We start from the raw sequence: 24,921 nt of genomic DNA, 5'->3' as shown, positions 1-24,921 counted from the left end.
CCAAATTCCAAAAACATTTTCGCATAATATATATATGTCGGAGATGTAGAGACATCTAGCATTTCTTTTGGAATACTTGGGCTCGAGGTGACGCAACTGGTCGCCGAACGTAGCCACGGTCACGGGATGAACGTTTAATTTGGCAGAAGAAGTTGCGATATTGAGGGACACGCTGTATTAACGGACAAGCCCCGGCCAGGAGCAATGCCGGCTCTATGCAGGACTGCCTAGCAACGGCGCCTGGAATTTTGTTGATATTTCTAATCAATATGTAATTGACAAATGAGATCCACGCAGTCTTTTATTGAGATCTCCTTGGAGAGTTTACGGATATCGGGAAGTCAGTCTAGAAGATACCAAGCGATACAGTTAACGTAATTTGCGATACAGAGAAAATACAAACTATTGTACAAAGAGTTTTCCGTTGACCGTGGATTCGTTTGAACCCAAGAATATTGTTAAAAGCGTTCGTTAAACTAATTTGTTGTTAAACCTTGTAAAAGTTATATCTGTTCGTGTTAAACAATTTAAGTGTAATATAATTTAGTTAAGTTAAACAATGGTAAATCCAAATGAAGAATTAATACGCGCCCATAATTCAAATGATGATTCAACACAAAACTCTAATAATAATTCGACATATATATATATATGAGATATGATAAGATATGTATGTATATGTATGTATATATATGTACATACATATCTTGAAACAGTCGAGTAATTTTCATTTACGCGTTTCTGTTCTTTATTGCCGTTCTAAGAAAGCTATTACTATACAGCAGACCGTGGGTATTTATTTCACAATTCCATTCAAGTTTTTCCACTTGTTGAAACACTTGTGTAATTTTCAATTACAGGTTCCTGTTTTTCATGTTCATTAATTATACATCTTCCGATGTTGTAGGTTTTTGCGATTTTTCCAACACCACCGCGCCTTTTTCTAACTTTCCAAGTATACCTATTTCTTTCTTTCCTTTCAACGCTCCATACAACGCGTGTCCACTCTGATTTCGCTATACGCAACATACGTATTAACGCGTGCGATACTCATTCAGCTTCGTATTAACACTTTACCGACCGCCAGCGATTCAACAGCATACGCACGTCCGACCGGCATCTCAGGCGCAGATTCTCCCTGGCGCCGGCTCTGTTTCGGTTTAGACTCTTCAATAACATTCTTTTTGTTCATCGTGAACGGTAAGTTTTTCAAATCGGTATAAAATTGTGGGAGCTTACAAATCAACGTAACTGACGCAATTGAGCAAGGTACCTTAGTACTAAATAACAAATTACTGCTCAAATAATGAAAAAGATTGTTGGCGACAAAAAACCGATTAATCGGCTATCGGTTGGTAAGCGTCGATGACAGAAACCGATTAATAGGCTATCGGTCGGTAAATTGTTAAAGTAGGACAGAGCACCTTTACCCGAACACTGCAACGTTCGAACGTTCTATCATCGGCGCGTAACATTTTCCACTAACCTAAGCCTTTCTCCGTTTCAAATACGTACAAACTTTATCAGCGTTCGTACGCCATGTACTCGTTCCTTTATTCGACCGAGTGAACTTTCATTATGAGAGTTTAGTATGAAACTAATAGCGTTGCAGCTACCGGAACAAGATACGATGTAATTAAAACACTGGAAGGTGGCGTAACTACGACACGGTGCTGGAAAAGCCATACGATAACAAACGAAAACACCGTATTGAAAATTATCCGAAGCACGTAGATTCCTCCGATGCTGACAACAGCATCGGATATATTAGGTTGGCAACTAAGTGATTGCGGCTTTTGTCATTAGGTGGTATTGACAAAATCCGCAATCACTTAGTTGCCAAGCCAATATTAAACGTATCGATGCAATGAAACGGTTTCGTTACGACGAAGACGATACAAATTGTAACGAAGAGGTGCCTTTTCACGCTGAAGTATTCGGGACATTCTAACTATGAAAAACATGTAACTCTATGCGGTAACTTAGGTGAAAAAAAATTATGTGCATTTTGGAGGTTAGCAGCCAAGAAGATACGAAATCCATAGATATTTGAAGAATCTGGTAATCGATCGTAATTCGTATTTAAATTAATGAAATTTCATGGAAAGAGTGTACTCTATCTTGGTAATTAAATAATAGGAAATTAATATGAACTTATAAAGAGAATATATAATAAAGCTGATTTTTGTTATTACGAATAATAATATTTTACAAATATTTGAGAAGCTTCCTGTTAATTTTCCTGTTAAGAATCTAGAAATTTAGAAGTGGTTCTTCGGCTAAACCTAATGCATAACATTGAACATTTTCCTTCGTTGAAACATCGCTGGACGTGTCGACGTAGCAGATAGCGAGGCAATTATATTTCACTTGCTTTTTTTTATAGTCGATGTTCATCGATAAGAGACACGTAAATTAGACGGAACATATTACGGTTTCTTTATTTGCAAAAGCATGTCGAAACAAATTGAATAGTGGCGTCATCAAACAAATCTTCACGCGATGTGAGCATAATGAATGCAGCTGTCAATCAGCATAACTGACATTGCTAGTGACGAGCTCGAGTATTTTGCAAGCGGGTTAAAACATTCACCAGATTCGAGTGCTCTTTCAATATTTCGATAAACAGAGGCAAAAACGGTAGACTTTTGTTTATCTCACACTGTCAGACGATATACAGCTGATACAATAGAAATTCACTGTTTCCTTCCCATTGTCTATGATTACTCGTCAAATAATAGCAGTTCACAATAAGATTCTTTCAAACCTTTATTTCTGCATACTTAAAATTTACATAAATACATAGATATTAGTCTACTGATTTAATTCCTCTCTCAATGATCACGGGCTCACCTCCTTTAGTTCAATATCTCGCTATTATTATTTCCACCTACTTAACGTTTATACTGAACGTCTAACTCTACAGCTGCAAGGCATTGAATCTATTAGGTTGGCAACTGAGTGCCACCTAATGACAAAATCCGCCATCACTTAGTTGCCAACCTAATAATTGAATACTAAAAGTCCCTTCTTTTAGGCCAAGTTCCTTCGAAAAATAAACGCTTTAAGGTTTTTCATATTGGAATATCGACTCATAATTTGGCCACCATATGTCGCCACTCATGTTGCTCTTCTTGAGAGGGTTCAGCACAGACTTTTGCGTATAGCCGGTAAATATTGCGATAGACAGTTGTCTTCTACGTGTCGTACGATTATCGGTCCATAACTTGTTTATTAACTTGTTGATTAACTTGTTGATCTTGGACTTACATCATCGCAATGTAGAAGAATAACTCAATTCCTATTTGCTCATAAAGTATTCAATGGCTCTATAGACTGTGCTCAAATCGTCGAGAATTTCAACATCAATGTCCTTACTAGAGACTTCATACATGAAATACGATCTTCTTGGTGCGCATCCTGGCGATTACATTTTTCGATATACAGGGCGTCCCAGTTTTTTCCTCACAAACTTTACCAGCATATTTTGCAAGCAAAGTTAAGAAGAATGCTATATAAGCGTATAGGCCCTTGAAAGTTTCGTCGACACAACGTAAGAACGCGTTCCCACAAAGTCTTATGTTTACCTGATCGTTCATTTATTGAAGTAATCCGGCAATAGTTAAACGACTATCACCGATGGACAAGTCTAGGAGAATTAATTCCTCGGTCATGAAGATCATCAGATATGGATTCTTACTTTGCGTCAGGAAGTTATATTGATAATGATCAAAAGTTGACACAAAGGATTCGTGACGTTAACACTAACCTTAACAAATTTAACCATATTTAAACTTTATCATATCGCTTCATAATTTTTGACTTTTCCTAAAACATGCATACAATATATTTTTCGGTATTTACTTTTAGTTTGCTCTTTTATTTTCTGAGAAAAATTTGTACTCTGCTTGCCTACCGTGAGCGGTCAGTTTGACAGAATATTTTAGTTATTCTTAAAATAAATGCAATCAGTACAAAGAAAGGCTATCTCACGGTCAGATGATAAACAAAATCAGTAGTAACAAATAATAACAGCTGTTACACCCGTAATCTTGTCATAAAACATAATCCATCACTCGATCAAGATGACCACCAGCTGTCAAGACATATTAACTCAGGCCCATAATAATCCTAAGGAACCGCCACAAAATTTAGCATCTTTTGCAGTCCACTGTTACCGTTGATGGAGAACGGCCAATACTCATCAACATTTTCTTACTTCATATTCTTACTTGCTATTGTTCTTTCGACTAGAATACATCTCAGTTTGTTAGTCAATTAGTCGACTTGTTATCTCTAAAACTCAGGCAGAAAGCATCTCAGAGCGTTTTGTGTAAAGTTGAACAGATATTCGTAATGCAAGAGATGTCAGTCCTGCGTTGGTAATTTCGCAAAATCGCGTGCAACATTTCGAAATGGAATTACAACGTGAACCGACGATCTACTCTTACGCGACATCAAACAACAAAGTCTACGTCTGAGCTATCAGAAGCTCATTTCATATTTTTGTTATAACTTTCGGATAGTATCGGAACCGTAAAATTTGTTACGTGAACGTGTCTTAAAAAACGAGGATCATTTTTCACAGTTTGGAAATTCTCCGGTCGAACGTCTTACCTGTAGAAATCCGCGTAAAGCCGTGATCATACAGAGCGGTAAGTGGTAAGCGGCAAAGCAAACGATGGCACAGCCATAATGCCAACGCTTACAAATGCTTTCAGCGGCGTCTGTATGATCACGGCCTAGCCATCTCGTGGAAAATAAAATATAATACAAACCTAATGGCACATCCACAGGTTGACTACAATCTTCTATTGAAAATTACTTGCCTCATTTCCCTAAATACGACCCTCATTTTTGGCTCTAGCGACCTCAAAAACCCCTAAAAAGCGTTATTCTAGTCGAATATTTCGCAGTCCAGGTACCACACTAGAGCTGAACTTTTCAATGAAGCATTTAACACGATGCGCATTCGAGTCGACACGTATCGTCGCTCTATTGGGTTGGCAACTATGTGATTGTGGATTTTGTCAGCGCCATCTAATGACAAAATCCGCAACCACATAGTTGCCAACCCAATAGTTCTTAACTGTACTGTGCCCACTAATTGGTAAACAGAAGAAGCTGAGTTCAAAATTTGCCAAGTTATCATCGTATGAAGCGAGGACTTACAAGCAACTGAACGTTTGTTGCTTTCTAGGTAGAATTCTCGTTATATTATCGTGAATTTGCATTCTTTGTACCAACCAAACGTATTTAGATTGTTCGATTACAGTCTTTTCAGCTAGGACAGTTCAGATTAATTAGGGCGACGATATATATACGTTTAGATTGTGTATGGTGCTGACTTGGACGTAGCATCTGAACTAAAAATCCTGAAATTATGAACAAGTAGATATTTCTACTAGAATCTCGTAAAAGCAGGTATCGTACGAAATAAAAATCGTTGAGCGTTTACGATTATATAATATTTCTTTTCTTATTTTTCCTTAGAGAATGCTATCGATACAGTTTGACGGAAAAAGTGGCATATCCGGTATTTCCTCAAACTTGTCGAGCAACTAACTTTTTGTACCGAACCTTGCCTTAATTCATAATTAAATCACAACTTGTGATTAAGCGATGCAATAATGTATATTCTAATAGGGTTTTCCCGTGTATAAATTGAAATTAAATTAACTGAACGAAATTAAATTATACTGGCTGTCGTAAACTTTGGTATGCTCTATACATCTGAGCGACAAGGGGAAAACAGGGAGTGTCATAAAATAGCATTGGCGAGAAAATTAATATTTTCATCCACTAAAGAAGAGACAACGTTCGATCAATTTAACTGTATTGTTCATAGAATGAAGTTTATACGTCACTTGGTCGTCATAAAAGACAATGATATTTATCATGAAATCTTCGTCCCTTGTTCCAATACAAAATGGACATACTCCGTTTTTGATCACTAGGTATATACCAAATGTTGAATGCTATTTTGTCGAGACAGTTTGAATATTATGATCATTGTGATTTGATTTTGCATTGCCAGTTGTCATAAACAGAACGTGTTATAAAATGGTTTTCCTCCATACTCTCTTCATTTACTCTGTACGTTTCTTTCTCGGTTTCATTAAAGCAAGTAATTCTGATTAGTATTCACAAGAAGGTATTAATTTTCATGCGTTTGTTAATTTGCAACAGAGTGCAAACATACATATTGCGCGTACCTGCGCGTGAAATATTGTTTCCTCCAGATAGATACGAAACGTTCTACATATATGCATTTATGTTAATTAAATAGCCGCATGTACACGGTAAGCTCGCCTCTAACGAGTTACACCAGCGAATAGAAATCTGCATTATACGCTATTTCTTGTTTATATAACATTACACGCCTAGTGAAAAATGTGGTAATTCAGCATAGTGATGCGATACAAATCCTTGTGCATCATACTTGATTTGCCTCTTATTTTTTAACAAACTTATTCAAGTTAGTTTGGTTAACGGTATTTAATGCCCATTTTTGTCATTTATACTTTTCCCGCTATATGGGAAACAGATATTACGAGTCAAAATGTTGACCTTGACATAACGTATTTCAAGGCCGCAGAAATATTCCGCATAATTAGCAAAAACTCTTCTGCTCTTTGAATAAACATAATCTCGAATAAGCAATATTAACATGACTTGAATCATGTATGAATAAGGAGAGAACACACTGTGAGATAGCAAGTTGTTTGCTATTAATAAAATCCATAGTATCTTAACACATCCCATGTTCATATTTTATTTAAAACTCGTTAACCATTTAATTTTAATAAATGAATTTCTTAATAGGGGAATTAAATGGTAATTGCTTGTGTGTTGCCACGTTCTTTGTATATAATTGGATATTGTCGGGTCGTGAGAGAATTCTTGATAATAATTTGTTAACAATGACCGAGGTTCCTTTTTATTTGAGGAAAAAATTCGTGAAACATCTTCAAACAATTCTCTGTATCCCGGAAACTTCTGGTTGCAGGTGCCACGGGGACCCCATCGACCTGGCAAGGGCGCGTACTGGGCTCTGCACCCGGCAGCGCTGTCCATGTTCGAGAACGGGTCCCTCCTTCGCCGTAGGAAGCGTTTCAAGCTGCACAAGCCCGACAAAGAGCTGCTAAAATCCGAGCTCCAAGCCCTGGCGTCCGCCATGCCACCTCCTCACTCCGAATCCTCGCCTGTACTATCGATAAACCCGAACGCACAAACCAGCAGCTTGACCGTTGCCAATCTGCATCGTCTTCGTGACGATTTGCTCCGCTGGGAGCTGCAAGAGCGTCGTCTAACGATGGCATCCGGTGGCAACAGTTCTCCAGGCTTTACGACACCGGAGACCAGCTCCAGCTATTATCTTCTGTCGCCAGAAGTTCGACAGAGACTCGCCGGGACCGACGAGATCCTCCGTGGTTATGAGAACAATTTGTTGCAAACCGGAAGCTGGAGCTTCCCCGGGTTCCAGGTGTCTCCGTACGTCTCTCAGCTGTCCTACTTTCAGACAGACATTCCAGAGAGCAGGCAGATCTGCGCTGGAACTACGGAGACCAGTGTTCCCGAAAAGACTGACTCGAGGGTCTTCCTGGAGACCACGAGAGGCTCCACTGTCGAGTCCACCGACAGTAAAGTTCGTTGTCCCGTGTTAGAGGCTGGTATCTCCAGTCAGACGAGCATCCAGCCCGAACAGAAGAAGAAGAAGAAACCGTTCACCATCGAAAATATCATTGCGCCCGACGATGAACAGATTTCTAGTAATTCGGAAGACGAGAAGAGGTCTTCCGGTCATCTTCTGGTTCCCAGGCCGCTTTATGCGGGTTTTTCGTTTGGTCTCACTGCTAACAAGGTTCCGTACGAGACGGCTACTTGAATTTACTAGATCAACGTGCATCTAGTGGATGATTCGAACGGGGACCCTAATAGCGTGACGATCGCCGCTTGGCGACGCTAGTGGTCATTCTGGTGACTATGACTGGCGAATCGTTCATCCTGTTCCTGGGTTTTCCCGTGTTTTTGCGAGGAAGTTTTGGAAGAAAAGGCTTCTGGTGGTGTTAAGCTCGGAAATTTCATTAAAAAATTGTAATATTACTTTGTGTTCTTTCCCCCCTGGTTTTTTTTTTTTTTTTTAGAAAATTCGCAACATTTTCGCGTTAATTTTGTTTGAAACAGACATAGTTAATTTTGAAGTGGAAATTAATTTATTAATTGTGTTAAATATTCACTTTTTCGAAAATTATTGGTGCTACAGTTTTTGCGTGGAATGACTTTAAGTCTGAAACCGAGCAAGTGAGTTAGCGTGGTTCGAGTGACGCTTCAAAAGTGAAGATAAATATCTGAATCTAGCAGAATTGTGAAACTGGTATTATTTGTGCTTTTTAATTAACTAGAAGTGCTTTACGCGTCGTTTGAGCAAAATCGTCGTAGCGATCAGACTAATGAGGTATTTTATTAAAATTAAACGTTTATATGCACGTTAGTAAAAACTTTTGAAATGATTCTTAATCTATGTAACTTATCTAAATTCTTGTTATGGATTATTAATATTCGACTGGTTAATTAGAAACAATGGATAAACTAATTGAATAGGCAAAGTAAGAGGTTACTTTCTAAAGAAATATGTGAAAATTTTGAAAGTTATAAATGTACAATAAACTCGTATAGATATTGGTCGCTATTTAACGATTTTTAAAACACTCTTCGAAATTGGAAACTACAGTAGACGACGTAATTTATTTCCATGAGAAGATAAGTGTCTCAATTTAAATATTCAAATGAAATTGCGTTAGTGCTTAAGTGACGAGAAATTATATCAAAGAAGTTTGAAATTCATTTTTCAGATCTGTTTTCCTTATTTATTGAAAGTAAATTACATTTATTTTAGATTCATGTGACTGTTTCAAATAATAATATTTTTATCAGATTTCCAGGCTTAAAAGATATATCAAATTCAAATATATCTGTAAAACAAAATTATATCAATGTGACGCATTTAAATGTTTAAAAATTAATGTTTAGATCAGTGACTCGTTTTATCAGGGCACTACCAATAGTCTTTTCTTTCTCTTTTCAATGGAACTTAAAAGTTTCTTGGAGTGAAAAATATTTGAAGAGATGATGGAAGTGAACGTATCAATATTAAACGTAATTTAACGAAAATGATAAAATCGATTAGTGATAACGCAAAGGAATGCAATATGGTGTTCGATAATTATTTGACAAATTAAATAATAAAAATAGGTGATTATTGAACTATGTAGTATTTTTGTTTACGGGTTGGTTACCCTGCGTGTAACTGCGTCATGTGCAGTGAAAATATATTTTTTTGGCTTATGTAATAACATTCCACTATGTTATTCAAAGAATAAAAGAAGTAAAAAGGAATTTGAGAATAAAAAGAAATACAAACGTTATATTTTTTCTAGGTTTCAAAATTTCTCTTACTCTTTTCTATTCTTCTTTTTCTTAATTCTAACCTTATCGTGTAAATTCTTCGAGGGAAGAATATATGAAACAAAAAATTAGTGAATTAAAGAAATTTATCGCAATAGTTATTTGACAAAAATGAGCATGATTTGTCAAATAATTTTCGAACACCTTATAAATAACGATAAATCGAGCATAATAATATATTTAACGTTTAACAACGTATTTGCATTTAACAAGCAACGACATGGACATTTGCCTGTATATCATTGTAACATTTTGTATTCGTTTTACAACGAGGAATCTTATATAAGCACAAGGAAGAAAAGAAAACCATTAATTAACGAAATATGTATGTACATTGACCTGCGAAGTTCTCGAAGGCATTTAAAAAAAGAATAAGAAAAGAAGATAATATTAAAGTAGCAAGTTGAAACGTACAATAAGGTGTTTTATAGAAACACGAAATACGATTTAAAGAATAAAAGAAGAAATGTGTTCTAATGTAACACGAAATATCGTACTATTTAGAAAAACATTGAGAAATATACCAATGTTAAGAATAAACAATAACTAGAGATGCTCGAGTGAAAGTATTAAAATTAGGGAAGTACTCGAGTACGAGGAACTATTATACCTGACTATTCTTAGGATACTTCAAAATACTTAATACATAACGATAATTAAGCGTGTAATTACAGGTTCTCGGTTCTTGCGAATAATTTAAAATAACCGAGAAAGTAAAAATTCCTTAGGGCTAGATATGTGTATCACACGAGAACTGATCAAACAATATTAAGAATTCGAGTGAAATTAGAGTACAAGAAATATTTATTAGACTAATATCTACTAAACATAAAATCGAGTTGAATAAAATTCTGTACCAATAAATGAAGTTTTGGCAAGTTTCGATAGAAGCAAGTTTTCAAACAATTATTCACAAATTAACTGTACTTAAAAATCTAAAATAATCGAAGTCATAATTAATTTTTGAATAACTTAACAAATAATAATGCTACTCAATTACGTCTCTGCTATAATTTAACATCGATGAGATAGATATATCAATATTAAATTTTGAAAAGAAACAATGTTCTTAGTATTATTTGATCAAACCTCATATTTTGAAAACCACATACCTTCGAGCAACGGAAGTGTTCTTCAATATGGCCGAAGGAGGAACATTGAACGCGTGAGAATTGGCAACTTTGTAGCTCTTATATTCGTAGCTTCTAAAGCCGGCTCTGCACCTGACGAACGAACACGAACGAATTATAGTGAATACGAATGAATGCAAATGGACATAAACGAAGGATATGTAAGTACTAAATACAGTCATTCACGAATGTCTTTGAATACTTTATAAAAGAGATATTTTATTAAAATATGTTAATAAAAATATTAATACCAACTAATCAATATTAATATAAATATTATTAATAAAATACATTTTTATTAAAATAAATTGTATCCTTGTATTGTGTTTGGCGATTACAGTAACCTATGTATGTATGCATAGTCGTCCACACACAGTGACAAGACTAAAGTATTTTATCATCCTTCTTGGTACAAAATACAGTAACTTTACGAATAGATTTGGTAGAATTTTACTTTAATAAGAATAGCTTTGTTATTAAGAGTGACAACATTTTCGTAGCAGCCTATAAACGCAAACAAATTTATTACTTACGAACGTAACTCATCTTCGATCCTTCTCTATTCACTAACATTTGATCTCGCACTTTGATTTCTCACTATCACCAGCAACGAAAAACTGTATTAACTGAAGATTCAAGTATTTTATTCACACTACACCGACACGAATGAATAATCTTTGATATGCAAAAATTATTATTACATTATTATATGTGTACGCATTGAATAAAACGAATGCGAGAGAAGCTTCTAAGTGAACTACTGCGTGATGCGCAAGATAATCTTTTAGGGCGTCTTTTGCGCATCGCGCTACGCTTCAGATCAGAGAAGAAGGAATATCGATAATCGATATTAAAGCAAGTTTAGTTAGTGCGAGGAAGTTTAACGACATCGTGTTACGAATTTGTCAATGTTACGTATTTGTCAATGTTAAGTATTTTTTAACAAATTTGTTGTGTTTTGTCGTTCACGTTAGTTCGTGTTCGTTCGTGATGTGTAAATCTGACTTTATAGTCACGCTCTATCGTCCAATATGCATAATTGCGGGCCTAGTTAACGTAACGTAAGATCCTCCGAAGCTCTCGATAAGGCGTTTCCTCTTCGATATCTGAAAGATAGGTAAAAGTTTTATTAGTGAGTTCTACGCGTGTGCTTGGATGATTCGAAAAGAATTTTGTGATGCACGGCTTCTGGACCACAAGGAATTCTGGGTATGTAACATTCCCGTAAATCTTTCGTTCGATGTGGTGTTCTTTATGTAATTATATGAACGAATATATGAACGAAATTTGAAAAGCTACAATGGCTACAGGAAGTATCGATAACAAAGCCTTCTTCTATCAAGTTCTACGTTTCGTTCTCACAATATCACATTTCTACAATCGTACGAAAATCGATTCATACGACTTGAAGTTTAATATATTTGCATCTAATTCGCCAGTACGTAAATGTTATTTATTAATTAATAAATACAATGGTACCAATATTTTTTGTAGCCACTGTACTACATCCGTGATGAGTGTTTCATTAAGCGTTAAATATTTTGTTTTTCATCCACTGCAATTACCGCTTTACTTTTAATTAACGGATTCTTTTATACATACGATCCGAAATTAAAAACTAAAAGATTAGTCATGCGTGGTAGTGTATCTTCAAAAACTGCTTTGACCAAACATAACCTCATTAATGACTGTCCCCATTATATGCACTTAAAAAAGAGAACAAAAATTAATACAAAAAGTGTAAACTTTGATATATTAAAAATGCAGAAAAGTGAATTATATTCGAAGGGGAAATTAATCAAATTAGAATCAATACTAAAAGTAATTGCCTTACTCGAAAATGTAGTTTCAGAAATATATTCGTGCTCTTGAAATAAACAAGTCGGCACGTTTGCTTCTTCCGAAACAAAGGAAATCATTTTTGTTTCAAAATGATGCAAAACAATTTTTTATTAGTTCAGTGAAGGTTTTACGATTAAAACAAATTTTATACGTTTTCCGTTTATATATTTATTTCGTTTCAATTTCTGTATAGCAGAAAATTGCGAGAAAATTTTATTTCACACGTTTCTCTTGCACTTTAATGCGATATGTAAGTAGCTGCCAGTAGTTTCCCCGTTTAATTTTTATCAAGCGTTATTGCAAATAAAATTTTGCTTCTTGTCTTTGTTATCGAAGTTTAATTAATAATTCTAATTAATAGCGCAGATTGAAGATCAGGTATATATGTATATACTATATGTATAAGGAATATTCCTTCAAATTGTAACTATGAGTAACATAGACTGTTCTTTTTTCTTCTATTCTTAAATTAAAACAGAGGTTTCGATTGTTCTTTGTTAAGAACAGAGGTTATTTATAGACTTATGGTACGTAAATTTCGTTTAACGGGATCACGTGCGAATCCATTGAAAGGAAGTTCATCCATTGTGCGAACGTACTCGTAAATGATCTACAGGCGTAATATAATTAATGTACTCGATCGTACTTTCACGAAGATGCTCGTAAATGTAAACATTGCTTCGTGGTTAAATAAATTATTGTATATATATCTGGAAAATATTGTTCATTTTTTGAAGATCTCTCGAACACACGTATATAAGACTTTATTATATATATTACACTACAATTACCTCCACTACCTAACGTTCCTAGAAGACAAATATTACTTTCTCGACAAACTTCCTTTCAATCCTGCATAATCAAGCCAAAAATCAAATCCAATGTGAGAAACTAAAAATATAAAATGGACGAAAAGTAAATGGCAAGAAATAAAATTAAGAAAGCAAAGACTGTAAGGATGTTAGATTGTTTTTGCAATGGACGATCGAGGCGCGAGATAATTAATATGGGAATAACCATAGCAGAACTATCGAAGGGGAAAGTCGTGGAGCGGTACGGCAGAGGAGGGAAAGAAAAAAGGAATTCTTTCTTTATGGCGTTTAATGGGATTCTTCGCACTTCGGCCGGTGCTCCGACAAAGGGCCAATTCTGGCTTGGGCCAAAGGGCCTCCTACCAAATTAGAAACCTCCGAATGATTTATCGGCCAGGGATATTAAATTAGAACGAATTTCGTGGTCGAAAGTAGCAAGCCCGTACTTCTTCCTTTAATAGCAATAATTGCCCGGACGCGAAACATTCGAAGCATCTTTGATACCTTATTTACACTCACCGTGAAATCTCTTGAAAACTGTTCCCTCTTCTCCCGGAGATATATCATGCTCTTGAAGGAACAAGCGAATGTACCGCAGTTATTCGCATTAATATTCGGGCACAGCACTATTTCTGCATTCAGTGCTTCGTATACGTTTACTTTCTAAACTTGTACGTATAAGTTTTGCTTTTCTTGTACGTATAAGTTTTTGTATTCCACGATTTACGAATATTCTAATTGGGCCATGTTATACAAAAAAAACCCTCCAATCCCAGATAATACGAAATCGAATGAATTTAGTTTGAAGATTTTTAATTAAAAAAAAAAATGCTTTATTTCTTCTTGCTGTTTTACAGTGTTTTTTAATGGCTTATCGAGTAGTGTAATTAATATAATTTTAAGTTTTCTATCGTTTCTGTGTGCTGGTATTATTCGGCCATTTTGGTTTCAATATCATCCATCAAAGTCAAGACGTTCTACATCAAAGATTGTCTATCTTCCACAAATTCTATCGTCGCTCTTTAAACCGTCATAAAAATTTACACAATCTGCCAAGGCGAGGTGCCTCGTTTCTTACCAAATTTTTGAAGCTTTTAATAATATTATTAGCAGTAATATTATTAGCAGAACCGTAAAAGCATCCACCATGTTGGAATGTCTGCCGCGAGTAACCTTCATCAGATTTCTATTATTTCAACTATGGCTCGGTAGTATCAATAATTTTAAAGTATTCGTTCTACGGGTTGGCAAATTTTTTCTCATTTTAACAGTTGCTAGGTTTCTACGTAATACGATTGAAATCGTAGCTTGGAAATATTAGGTCGTCCGGAAAGTCCTTCACGCGTTTGCCGCTTGGGGCCTTATCTCGTTCTTCTAAAGTAAACAAACCACCAGATCACTTTACCGCCAATACTGTGGTCACTAGTTATCCTCTGGTAAGGCAAAAAAACAGTTCTCGGCGAAAAGAACCTTTCGGGCAACCTAATACTCGAAGCAAATTGCTTAGTTTCGATGATATTTCAATTTTAATTTCATCAGTACGTAGAACGTAGAGGAGACAAGGAAAACATAAAGAGGCAAAAGTGCATCGTCCGAGATCTCTATGAAAAATTACCAATTGCCTGGTCATTCTAAAATGCCAATATCGAATGGTATTACATTTTACGTAGCAACTTTCTCTCTTCCTATAAAGCAAAAATAACAGACGCTTGAAAGAGATGAAATGGAAGAGAAAGAAAAAGAGGCGGAAGAAAAAGAAGAATAGCACAGAGGGTGGTTGGACCACCAACGATCAAGATTCGTTATTAAATCTCGCAGGTATCGAGATTACGGTATAATCGTATTGATAACAGCGGCGTATCCTTGCCTCTAGATGCCCTGTCCACGACGGTTTCCCATTTGCCAGGACAAAGCCCCTTTTAAACCGCGGCCTTTGTGCTCTTAATTTCGGTGCCGTGCGTGAAATCGACACGTTTTTCCACTTAATTCACGGACACGCCTGTTTCTCTCGCGTTTTTCTCTTTTCTTCCATCCCTCTCATCCTCGCCTTCCCTTTCTTTTTACTTTGCACGTTTTTTTTACATCGTAATTGTAAGTGTATATTTCGTGTTATACATTGTTGATGTCTTTTTCACATTTCAGCAGGCTGTTATTTAGCAGAGAACTAGCAAGAAATAAGAAAACATCGCCGCAGTTATACCTTGTGGTAAAGCACCAGAAATTTGTTCTCTTCTTTTCTTTCTTTCTTTTATTTATCGTTTAACATCACGTATGTACCTGTTCGCTGGAATTGTAGATTACGTATGGCGAAGTTCGGAACTTTAGATTCTGAGGTTCTTGAAACAGTTTGAAAAATATTATCCATGTAATGTGAATACGAGAAATCGTATTCTTTTCAACTTAAAATTGCGTAGCAGTTTCTCGAACGCTTCTCATCGAAGCTCTCCTAGATTAGTTCCAACGGAGATAATTGTTGCTACGAAGTTTCACTTTATACTTCACGCGAAACGCGTCTATCGCTTTTGCTTTAATTTACATTGCTCACGTTCCGTTGAATTACTCCTTTGATGCCTGGCTAGATAAATTGTTTCTGTTAAAACGTCTTCAAACCGCTGCTAATACTTGACGTGTTGCCTGTTAATTACGACTTACATATAATATAATAAAATGAAGTTACACGTGATTTTATTCACATGGAAATCAATATATCACGATAACATTGAAAAATACATTTTACGTTTCAATGTAACAATGTACATGTTACGTTTTAATTACAATAAATTGAAGCTACACTTACGATAAAATACAGTTCTCGAGAACAATCAGACGTCGTTAATAAAAATCGACCAGTGTCCGCGTACTTATAAACCGAACTCCGTGCTTCTACATGCAGAAAACTGGGATGAAACCTGGGAATAAAATTTTTTTTTTATTATTATTTTATTGTAATTTTACAATTTGTCCAGTGGGACATTTGGCAAAATATTATAACTTAAATATACATAGCATGTGGATGGTTACTCCCAGCGGGGTACCATCTTCGTGTTTGTTAGGTTATATCCTTTGTGTTGGGAATAAAATGGCATAACGTTGCCATTAATATACTTGAGCAAAAATTACAAGCGTACTTTATTCAGGCGATATTTTTATTAAATTTATTATATTCATTTTATTAAATGTTTCTTTTTCTTGAGAGAAAAAAATCCGCAAAAATAACAATTTTACGTACAAGTACGAATTTACGACTTTGTTTGGTCGCCTGGCTGAAATCGGATAGTAACATATGTAACTTTAGAATTCACCCTTAGATTCTCTAAATTCCCAACCAGTGCAGTCTTCACGGCTGAACAAGTTATACGCTATACCCAAGCTTAGTTCAATCTGGATACGTGATACGATTTTTGAATACAAATATTTCCGTTGTGCTTGCTATTATATTTTGTTTTCATCGTTACGACTCTCACTGTTCCTTCGATTTTTGTTTAACTCGACGCTATTGTAATAATCTACATTTGTATGCGGGACAAAACCAGGAGTCCGATTTTGTTTCAGTATACAATTTTATGAATATTACAGTTTATATTTGCCACCACGATGGCAAATTGGAAGAAGCTCGTTTATATATTGCCATATATACAAGAAAGAGCGTAATTCATACCAGAGGATATCTATGCAGACGATATTGGTAATTGTAAAATTTGTAATTCGTATTTCAAAATTATCGTGACCTTAGAAAGCACGTACGCACGGTGGTCGATGGTATTCCGTTTATGCGCTGACCGGAATGACGTCACTCGATAGCTGCAGCGAGGCGGGAAAATTGTAAACCGTTTGAAAAATAATAGTAGGTTCCGGTGTTATCCGTGTATCCGGTTCTTGCCTACATTTCCTTTCATATTCGCAATTCATTGGAAAGAAATCTCACGCGTTATGAACGGGCCTGTACGCCATATAAACCCCATAAAGAGGCTGGTGAGGGAATGCTTCACACCCTGTTCCGCTCAAACGAAATTAATTACCGAATCGTAAAACGGCTCGGCCGGAGCACGCTCTTCCGCTCTCTTCGTTTTCCATTATTCATTTTGGAAAGTCCCGCGAAGTAGGGCGTGCCCCGCGTTTCAACGTGGCGAGTTCTCAATTACATTGTTGCCGCGTAATCGCGCTGATACGCCCGCCTCCGCGGCCACGTATCATTTTCCACACAGTGGCTTGACTTTTCCGCGATCCAGTGGCTCCCATGTTCCATCGTCCACCCGCCCGCCTTTCACTTCCGCCTTTTCCCTTTGTTCGGCAAACGAAGCACCGGCAATTCTCGCGATCGGTCTCGTTCCATGCAGTGGATCGATCGATCGTGACGCCATCTGTTTTTTTTTTCAATTCCTTCGATCATATTGAAAGCAGAGTTACGGTTCAGGGAGAAATGCCAAGGTTTCTTTCATTGTGTCTGGTTATTGTCTCACTACGTTCCGAGTGGCTCCTAGTTGGGTCACCTTGTACATATACACGCACAGATTCTGTCACCCAGGCGAAATTTCTACAATTTCATAGGTTTCAAGTTACGAACGTCTGACCGCTTCCAAGAGCATTGCAAGGAGACTGTCAATGTTGAAATTGCGTGTTAGTAGGGAAACATTAGTCGCGAATAAAAATTATGATAAAGCGTGGAAGATGTTGGAAGTAGCCGAATGTGCAAGCGTTACGTGGTCTCAGCGTCTACCCCGGTGTTGGCTTAATACCGGCGTTAAAACGATCAAAGTAGCAGGATCAAAGTGGATTAATGAAATTTCGCCTGTGACAGTAGCCGTGTTGTCCGTCTCTGCTGACTCGCCGCTATAACACCATAACGAAGAATACGAAGAATACGAAAGGAGAAGACGAAGAGTAACACGACTAACACGAGTAACACGACGAAGAAGAAGGCTGTGGCGGTCGTGCGTCGAGTGGCAGGAAGAAAACGGGCGTAAGTACCGAGACCGGTCATTATTTATGCCATTATAGCTCGGTCTGGCCGGTTGCTTGCGAGCCGCGTAAGGCTGAACGTGGCCGCCACGACTTAACGAGCCTTCGTTCGCGTTCATCCGAGACCCTGATAAAAGGACTACCTTCGGACCGCCTCTCGACGATCGCTACCCTTCTTCTTCTTCTTCTTCTTCTCTGCTTTTTTTCATTTCTTTTTCTTTTTTTCTCTTTTTCCTTTTTGTTTCAAATCTGCTGCTTCTTCCTCCTCTTCTTCTTCTTCGTCCCTGATCTTCTTCATCCTTCTGGTTCCAGCCAGCATGCCGCTCGTTATTAGTCTTCCTCTGTTTTCCGCTTGAAAACAGTGCCGCGGTTCTCTGTGTTTAGATGATTGATATCGCTGAATGACCGGCGGACGCGTTACACGCCATGAAGAATGGAGAACGTCTGGACCGGCTACTCTTCCTTCATTTGCATTTATCCGGATGATCTTTCGCGGCCGGTGTCGGCCAGCCTCTCTCAGCTTTGTTGTGATGCCAGGGGAACGAGGTGGAGATTTGGGGCTCGGGTCTCGCGGTAATTGAGACTGCTGTTTTTCCCGGGATATTCCATGTGAAAGGTGATCGTCGTTTTAGCTTTCGCTGGTGTAGTTCGATGGTTTGAAGATCTCGGTGTTACGCGTTCGACACTAAGTTTTAGCTTACGGCAGCTCTCACAGTAGATTAATTCGTTTAGCGTGGAACGTTGAGAGTGTGCTCGATTATACAAAGGGATTTATCTGTTAGTTTTGCATCATTTTTCTTTCTCGATGCAGTTTGACGGAACGTGCTACGTCTTGATGTAGTCGTCCGAAGGTTTGAACTTTGCTTTTCTAGCAGACTCGTTGTCGAGTCGAGTTCAATTTACATTATTTTTCTCGGCAGAATTTGCAAGGCTTAGATGGTAGATGCCGCGACTATCGCCACTTTTTAAAATTTCAATGTAGCGATATTCGTCCGAGGGAACGTTCACAGGCAAATTAATTATCGCGTGTCGCGATAAATGTTGCATAGATCATGCGGACAACGGCGTGTATCTGAATAAAAGTACACGACGGAGCGTGATGTGATCCATCAGAAACGTCAACGTGCGGTGCTTACGGGTGCACGATGTCTTATTAAATCATAAATTCGTTTCCTGACGACACTGAAATAACAGACTCGCGGAGAAAGAGAGAGTGTCTGGCGTAAAAAGCCCTTTCTAGGATGAAATTGACGATAAAAGCCGGCTGTAATTAAGGATTAAAGCTGATTACGAGTTGATCATGTTCTGTCGTAACAGATTACGTGTGATTTAATATTAATGTGTATCTTTCTATTTAATTTGAGTAATAACCGAAGGGTATACGTGTGTGTAGCATCGAATTATATATCGTAAGTAATTTCAGCCCGATGCTATGGTTTAAATTAATCATCGTGCACGCTGATAATGCAGCTCGATATTTTAATGCTGGCTTTTCTGCAATTTCTCCCTATACGGGGTGTTTCATAATAATTAACACACGGATTTGGTACCTAAAAACGACGAAGGAAATTCATATCAACGTGTGTCCCATTTCATCTTCTTTACGGGATACAGTTTACCACGTATCCATGGGATTTTTATTCCCAGACACACACTGTATATCGGGTACCTACGGAAAGTACAATTTGCCATAAAATTAAAGAAGACTTCGACAAGTTCGAAGAATATCGAAGAGCGTCTCCTATGAAGATAATCGGATGGAGCATAAAACACAAAACTACCTTTAGATGGTGAATCCATGGCTTAGATATCGTCCGCTTATTACGAGACACCCTGTATAGGATTGTTTCTCAGAAATACGAAAACAGCAGCAATGGAATTAAATTGAATACACAGTTTGTATTGTCCAGTCTCGTATTTGGCGCAGTTCCATACGAAAGTTTGATTATTTGTGATTTAAGATTTATTCTTCCCTTGGATCGCGAGAAACAAATGCAGAGACTTCTGCTCTTAATTTAATTTCATTGAACTAAATAATATCAATTTTGTTATCAAGGAATATACCTACGTCGCACGTCGTTAGAAATCTATCGATTGAACGTTACTGTTAGGAAAAAGTGTTTACGTATTTTGGTCCCAAGCTGCGGCAAACGAAGAACGTTCTCGTAGAATCGGCAACGCGATCTTCTGTACAAACCGAGTATCAAAGGAAGTAATTGTGTGACACATAGAACGCGCGAACGTAAAAATTTTGTATGGTAAATGTTGAGATTCCTTCGTGAGCCACCGGTGGTCCACTAAAGCGACGAGTTGTATGAAACTCGAAGGAAGAGTATTCGCCACGAACCACATTGAGATTCCTTCGTGAGCCACCGGTGGTCCACTAAAGCGACGAGTTGTATGAAACTCGAAGGAAGAGTATTCGCCACGAACCACATTGAGATTCCTTCGTGAGCCACCGGTGGTCCACTAAAGCGACGAATTGTATGAAACTGGAAGGAAGAGTATTCGCCACGAACCACATTTTCGCACCACAAACATCGTTACGTTTCTCTTTGGAAGAGCATCCACCTTTGGGAGCTCACGAAGGATCGCCAGACGCTGCAGCGTGCACACTTCCGTTCTCGAATCGATAATTACGACAAAGAGTAATCGCGTGCCAGCTCGAAATCAGCCAGCCAGCCGGGCTCTTTCACCTCGTCTCGGGCTACCGACGGTGATTCGATGCACGAACCGAGCAACACCACCAGCAGTTGTCATAATTGGATCATGTTTCCAATGTATACTTTTCGTATATATCTTCTCAGTTTCTCTTATCGTAGAATTAGTTACACGATTCTAAGTTTCTATAACACACAACTGAGGGAATGGCGATACATTTATTTCACTCGGCAAACATCATAAGGAGCACTTTGCTTCGAGCGAGATATTTTTCTGCATTTCGTAGATTTCTTTCCCTGCAAACTTCCCACGAATACGTAAAAATATCTAATTTCCTTATGCGAACGATTAATAACCACGTTAATTCGATTTACACGATTTAGTATTCGTGGAATGAGCAACGTTTAAACGAGTGGAACGAAGAACGAAATAGAAGGAAAATTGTAGAATCGAAATGTTCGATATAAAATTTCTCTTGCTATCGCGTCCTTCGAACGAAACGACCGACGCGAGGTTAGAGCGCGAACCGAACAGAAACAAGCGCAAACAGCAGCGGCGTGAAAGAGAGTACGTATCCGGTGGGTGGTTGATCGGTGAGCGTGAAACACGGGCATTTCTGGGATTTCAGCGATTTCTCGCTGGCTGTCGGCGTTCAACGACGCTGGCAACGAAGAATGGCGGCCCTCCCGCGAGCGAGGCGTCGCTCGTTGAAAGGAATTGGCACGCAATCTTCGTTGCTCCTTAATTGCCTGTTTTTTGCTCGGTTTTGCCAGGCGATAGACCGGCGTTGTGATTCAGCAAATATCAGGCCACCGGCCGGGGGACGACTGTAGAAAGGGATACTTTGGACAATGGAGCGCGTGAAAAGCGTGAAAATTCGCGTAGATGATCGTTGGCCGAGGTTTGAGAGAAAGAACGATAGGGATTCAGCGTGTGCGGCCCAGAGTATTATACGAACGTAACGTAAAATTTGCAAGCGGATTAATTACAGGAACGAAGCGTGCATTTACCGTGATAGTTTTCGCCTAACGTTTTCCATATTATTTATAAAGGAATAACGTTTTTATTATTTATAAATATTGAAATATGTATAATTTTATGTGCTGGACTAGGTTAGCCGCGTAGTAGCGACACACGTATGTGAGTATGAGTGTATGGAAGTATATGCGTGCGCAGCTTCTCGAAAAACAGACGAATGGCAACTGTTCCGTTAGCAGTACGCGTGCTGAGACGCGTGCAAATGTATATCGACGAAGATCCTGTGAATCATTTATTAAATAATTCAAAAACTATTTTAATATAAATTCTAAGTGTAATCTTAGTGTTCCTTTACTTTTATTTCGGCGATTAAAATCCACAATTCTCAACGATAAATGAAAAATATTTTATGAGAAAGCTGTAGTTAGTCGCGCGATAACAATGCGATTCCCGATAAAAAAAACACTGTACTTGGTGAATTTTTAATTAGAGCAACACGCTTGTGCGGAGAGGATTGCGCAACGCGTGCTACCAACGATCGATTTAATCGACAGCCGTACGAGTCACGGAATAACGATTAAAATATCTATGCTTTTTCAGTAAACAGCAATCTCGTAGCAATACATAATGAAGCATAATACGAGCTCTGAACTCGTTCTCTTCAAATTTTCTACCATAATCCACTTGTGTTAAAAAGATTGTAATATGTGTGATAAACAACTCGCTTGAAATGAAGTTTGTCAAACACGATACGTTCTATACATATTGTAACGAGTATACTTGAAATATTTTCTAGATTTCTCTATATTACGTCTGTATCTTTTAACTTTTCATTAAAATTCGCAGTCTACCAACAAAACACGACTATCATAATTATACAGATTGATCGTCATTTCGAAGTAATCTAAAAATCTACATAGAAATAGCAAACATATATCTAGTAAGAAATTAGTATACATCTTTGTTAACGACCAAGTCAAGTTACTAGTATCCAGTCGTAAGTGTAGCATTTAAATTGGGGAAACATTGGTACGCTTAGGGGTGAAAGCAACCCCTCAAACCCACTCAAACCTCGTGAAACCTGTCTTTCTCTCTCTTGGGAGCTTCTCGTTATCCCCGACACGAAGACACGTGCAAGGAATTCAACGAAGAGAAAGGATGGTCTCGAAAAGGATGATCGAGTTAGCGTGGAATCACAGGTATCGTTCCATGCACTGGCTCTCTCTCTGTGTGTTGTCCAAGAGACAGACAAGCGCAGACAGGCAGCAACATCAAAGCCAAGCCAACAAACCGGCGCACACATCTACAAGCCAGAAGAGAGAAACAGAAAGAAAGGAGCAGACAAACAGAGTTGAAAGACGAAAATAGCGCGAGAGCAAGAAAGAAAAAGGTGTTTCAGGTCGGAGCAATTCGCCGCGGCCGAAAAAGTAATGGAGTTTAGAGAATTGTTCGTGTGGGTGGCGGTAATGGCGGCTCGAGCGACGAGGAAGGAAGGAAGCTGCTGGAAAGAGCGGCACACCTGTGGCGGACAAGAGCCACGCTGTCTGGAAGAGGTCGATCCTGTTTTTCGGCTGATCACCTCCGACGAGGCCGCTCGCTCAGCTTTTCGACCCAACAAAGGCCCGGCGACGATAAATCATCCGACCGGCTCTCTCCGAGGCTGCTGGATCCGACGATCTAGAGATCACTGGATAGGCATCCAGTTCCAATGTCTACTCGATGAGATTAAAGTGACTCGGAGAGTGTTGAGAGGAATTTCCTTTACGCTATCGGTTTGACTATGTATGACGTTGTTTTACAGCCGATTATGGCAGCGCTTCTTCTCATTTTTAACCGATCGTAGCCGGAATTTTTGCTTGTTCGATGAATCTCGGGTGACTTTGGCCGTTAAGACTGATTCGACTCGTAGAGTTTGATCGTTTGGCTGTGTGTGGCGTTGTTTTACAACGATTTGCACGAGTATTGGGACGATCGCGTTTGCGATTTCTTTTTGTTCCAACCGATTTTGGGTTTCTTGTTTATTTGATGTCTGTGGAATTTACAGATTCGTTTTGCAAGTTTTACAAGGTTTGATTATCGTTTCAGCTCCTTAGGCTTCGCGATGGATACTCGAAAGTGAAATTCTCGAATTATTAGTATTCGATTTGGCGAATCTACTTAAAAATTCCAAGACTTGTAAACTATGGTCCTATAGTTCATTTCTAACGAATTTACTAACTCGTTAGCCTATTCCAAAGCAAGCGAATTCTACTTTGAATATGAAGGATACTACAAATTCTACCACAGTATATCTCATCTATGGGTCAAAATTGGCCCAAAAGTACCCACAATCTACACGGAGAAAATACACAAAGAAGATGGACGACCAGTGCGGAGAAAAAGGAACAGAAGGAGGAGAGGGAAAGAGGAAACGCGATTAGTCGAAACTCGAAACGTGTCGTTTGCGTGAGAGCTGAATGGATCGGCGTGGCGTCCGTTGCGTGTCGAAACACCGAGCCCCTTTTATCCTCTAACTCAATGGAATTTCCAGAAACGCCGCTAATTAATTCTTTGAATCCTGATTTCCGCCTGTCGTTCCTCTCTTTCTGTACAAACAAATAATTATCTACCTTTTTCTTATGTTTGCTTACGAATAATAGATGCCCTCAGATGGTCTCAGACGAGAAGCTCCTATCTTAAAACGGACGTGTCAAAATTGCTTCATATTATTCGTCCTCACACAAGGTACCATTCGCAACATGCTCCTATTCAGTGTTTTCTTTTCAACGAAATATCGTTGTTCGCTGGTCGGAATCACATTCGCTCTTTGCCTCTTCGTTCTTTTAATCAGAGCAGCGTTAATTCAGCAGGCTGTGGTGTCATCGAGCCATCTGCTCTTACTTTTGTAGCGTAACTTATTTGCTTTCGAAGAAAGATAGACTCGCTTCGGTCTGGCTCTCGAGCGCACAATCTGCGAACGTTCATTTTTTAGCGTTTCAGGAGGCTGGACAAATGAATTATACGCTGCCGTTAACACTTTGACTGCCACGTGGAAATCACACGTTTCGCCGAGGATGCCACGGGAGTATTTT

At 38.2% G+C, this 24,921-nt stretch overlaps 1 protein-coding gene and 1 long non-coding RNA gene across 3 annotated transcripts in view; one reads left to right on the top strand and one right to left on the bottom strand.

Annotated features, from left to right (window-relative positions):
- The window catches only part of LOC122576292 (forkhead box protein A2-A-like), a 28,875-nt gene extending 20,740 nt beyond the window's left edge, over positions 1–8,135 (top strand). For both annotated transcript variants that reach the window (XM_043746366.1, XM_043746365.1), the window contains one exon: positions 7,010–8,135. In XM_043746366.1, the coding sequence (XP_043602301.1) occupies positions 7,010–7,888 (879 nt within the window). In that variant the 3' untranslated portion in view covers positions 7,889–8,135. The remainder of the gene's footprint in view (positions 1–7,009) is intronic.
- The window catches only part of LOC122576293, a 33,149-nt gene extending 20,031 nt beyond the window's left edge, over positions 1–13,118 (bottom strand). The window contains exons 1-2 of the long non-coding RNA XR_006319692.1: positions 11,132–13,118; positions 10,581–10,691 (exon numbers count right to left, since the gene is read on the bottom strand). This is a non-coding gene — a long non-coding RNA (uncharacterized LOC122576293). The remainder of the gene's footprint in view (positions 1–10,580; positions 10,692–11,131) is intronic.
- Between the last annotated feature and the right edge of the window lie 11,803 nt (positions 13,119–24,921).

This window comes from Bombus pyrosoma, linkage group LG16 (genome assembly GCF_014825855.1).
Source record: "Bombus pyrosoma isolate SC7728 linkage group LG16, ASM1482585v1, whole genome shotgun sequence".
In the NCBI taxonomy this organism is placed as follows: Eukaryota; Metazoa; Arthropoda; class Insecta; order Hymenoptera; family Apidae; genus Bombus; species Bombus pyrosoma.
This window is presented reverse-complemented; position numbering and strand designations above follow the sequence as displayed.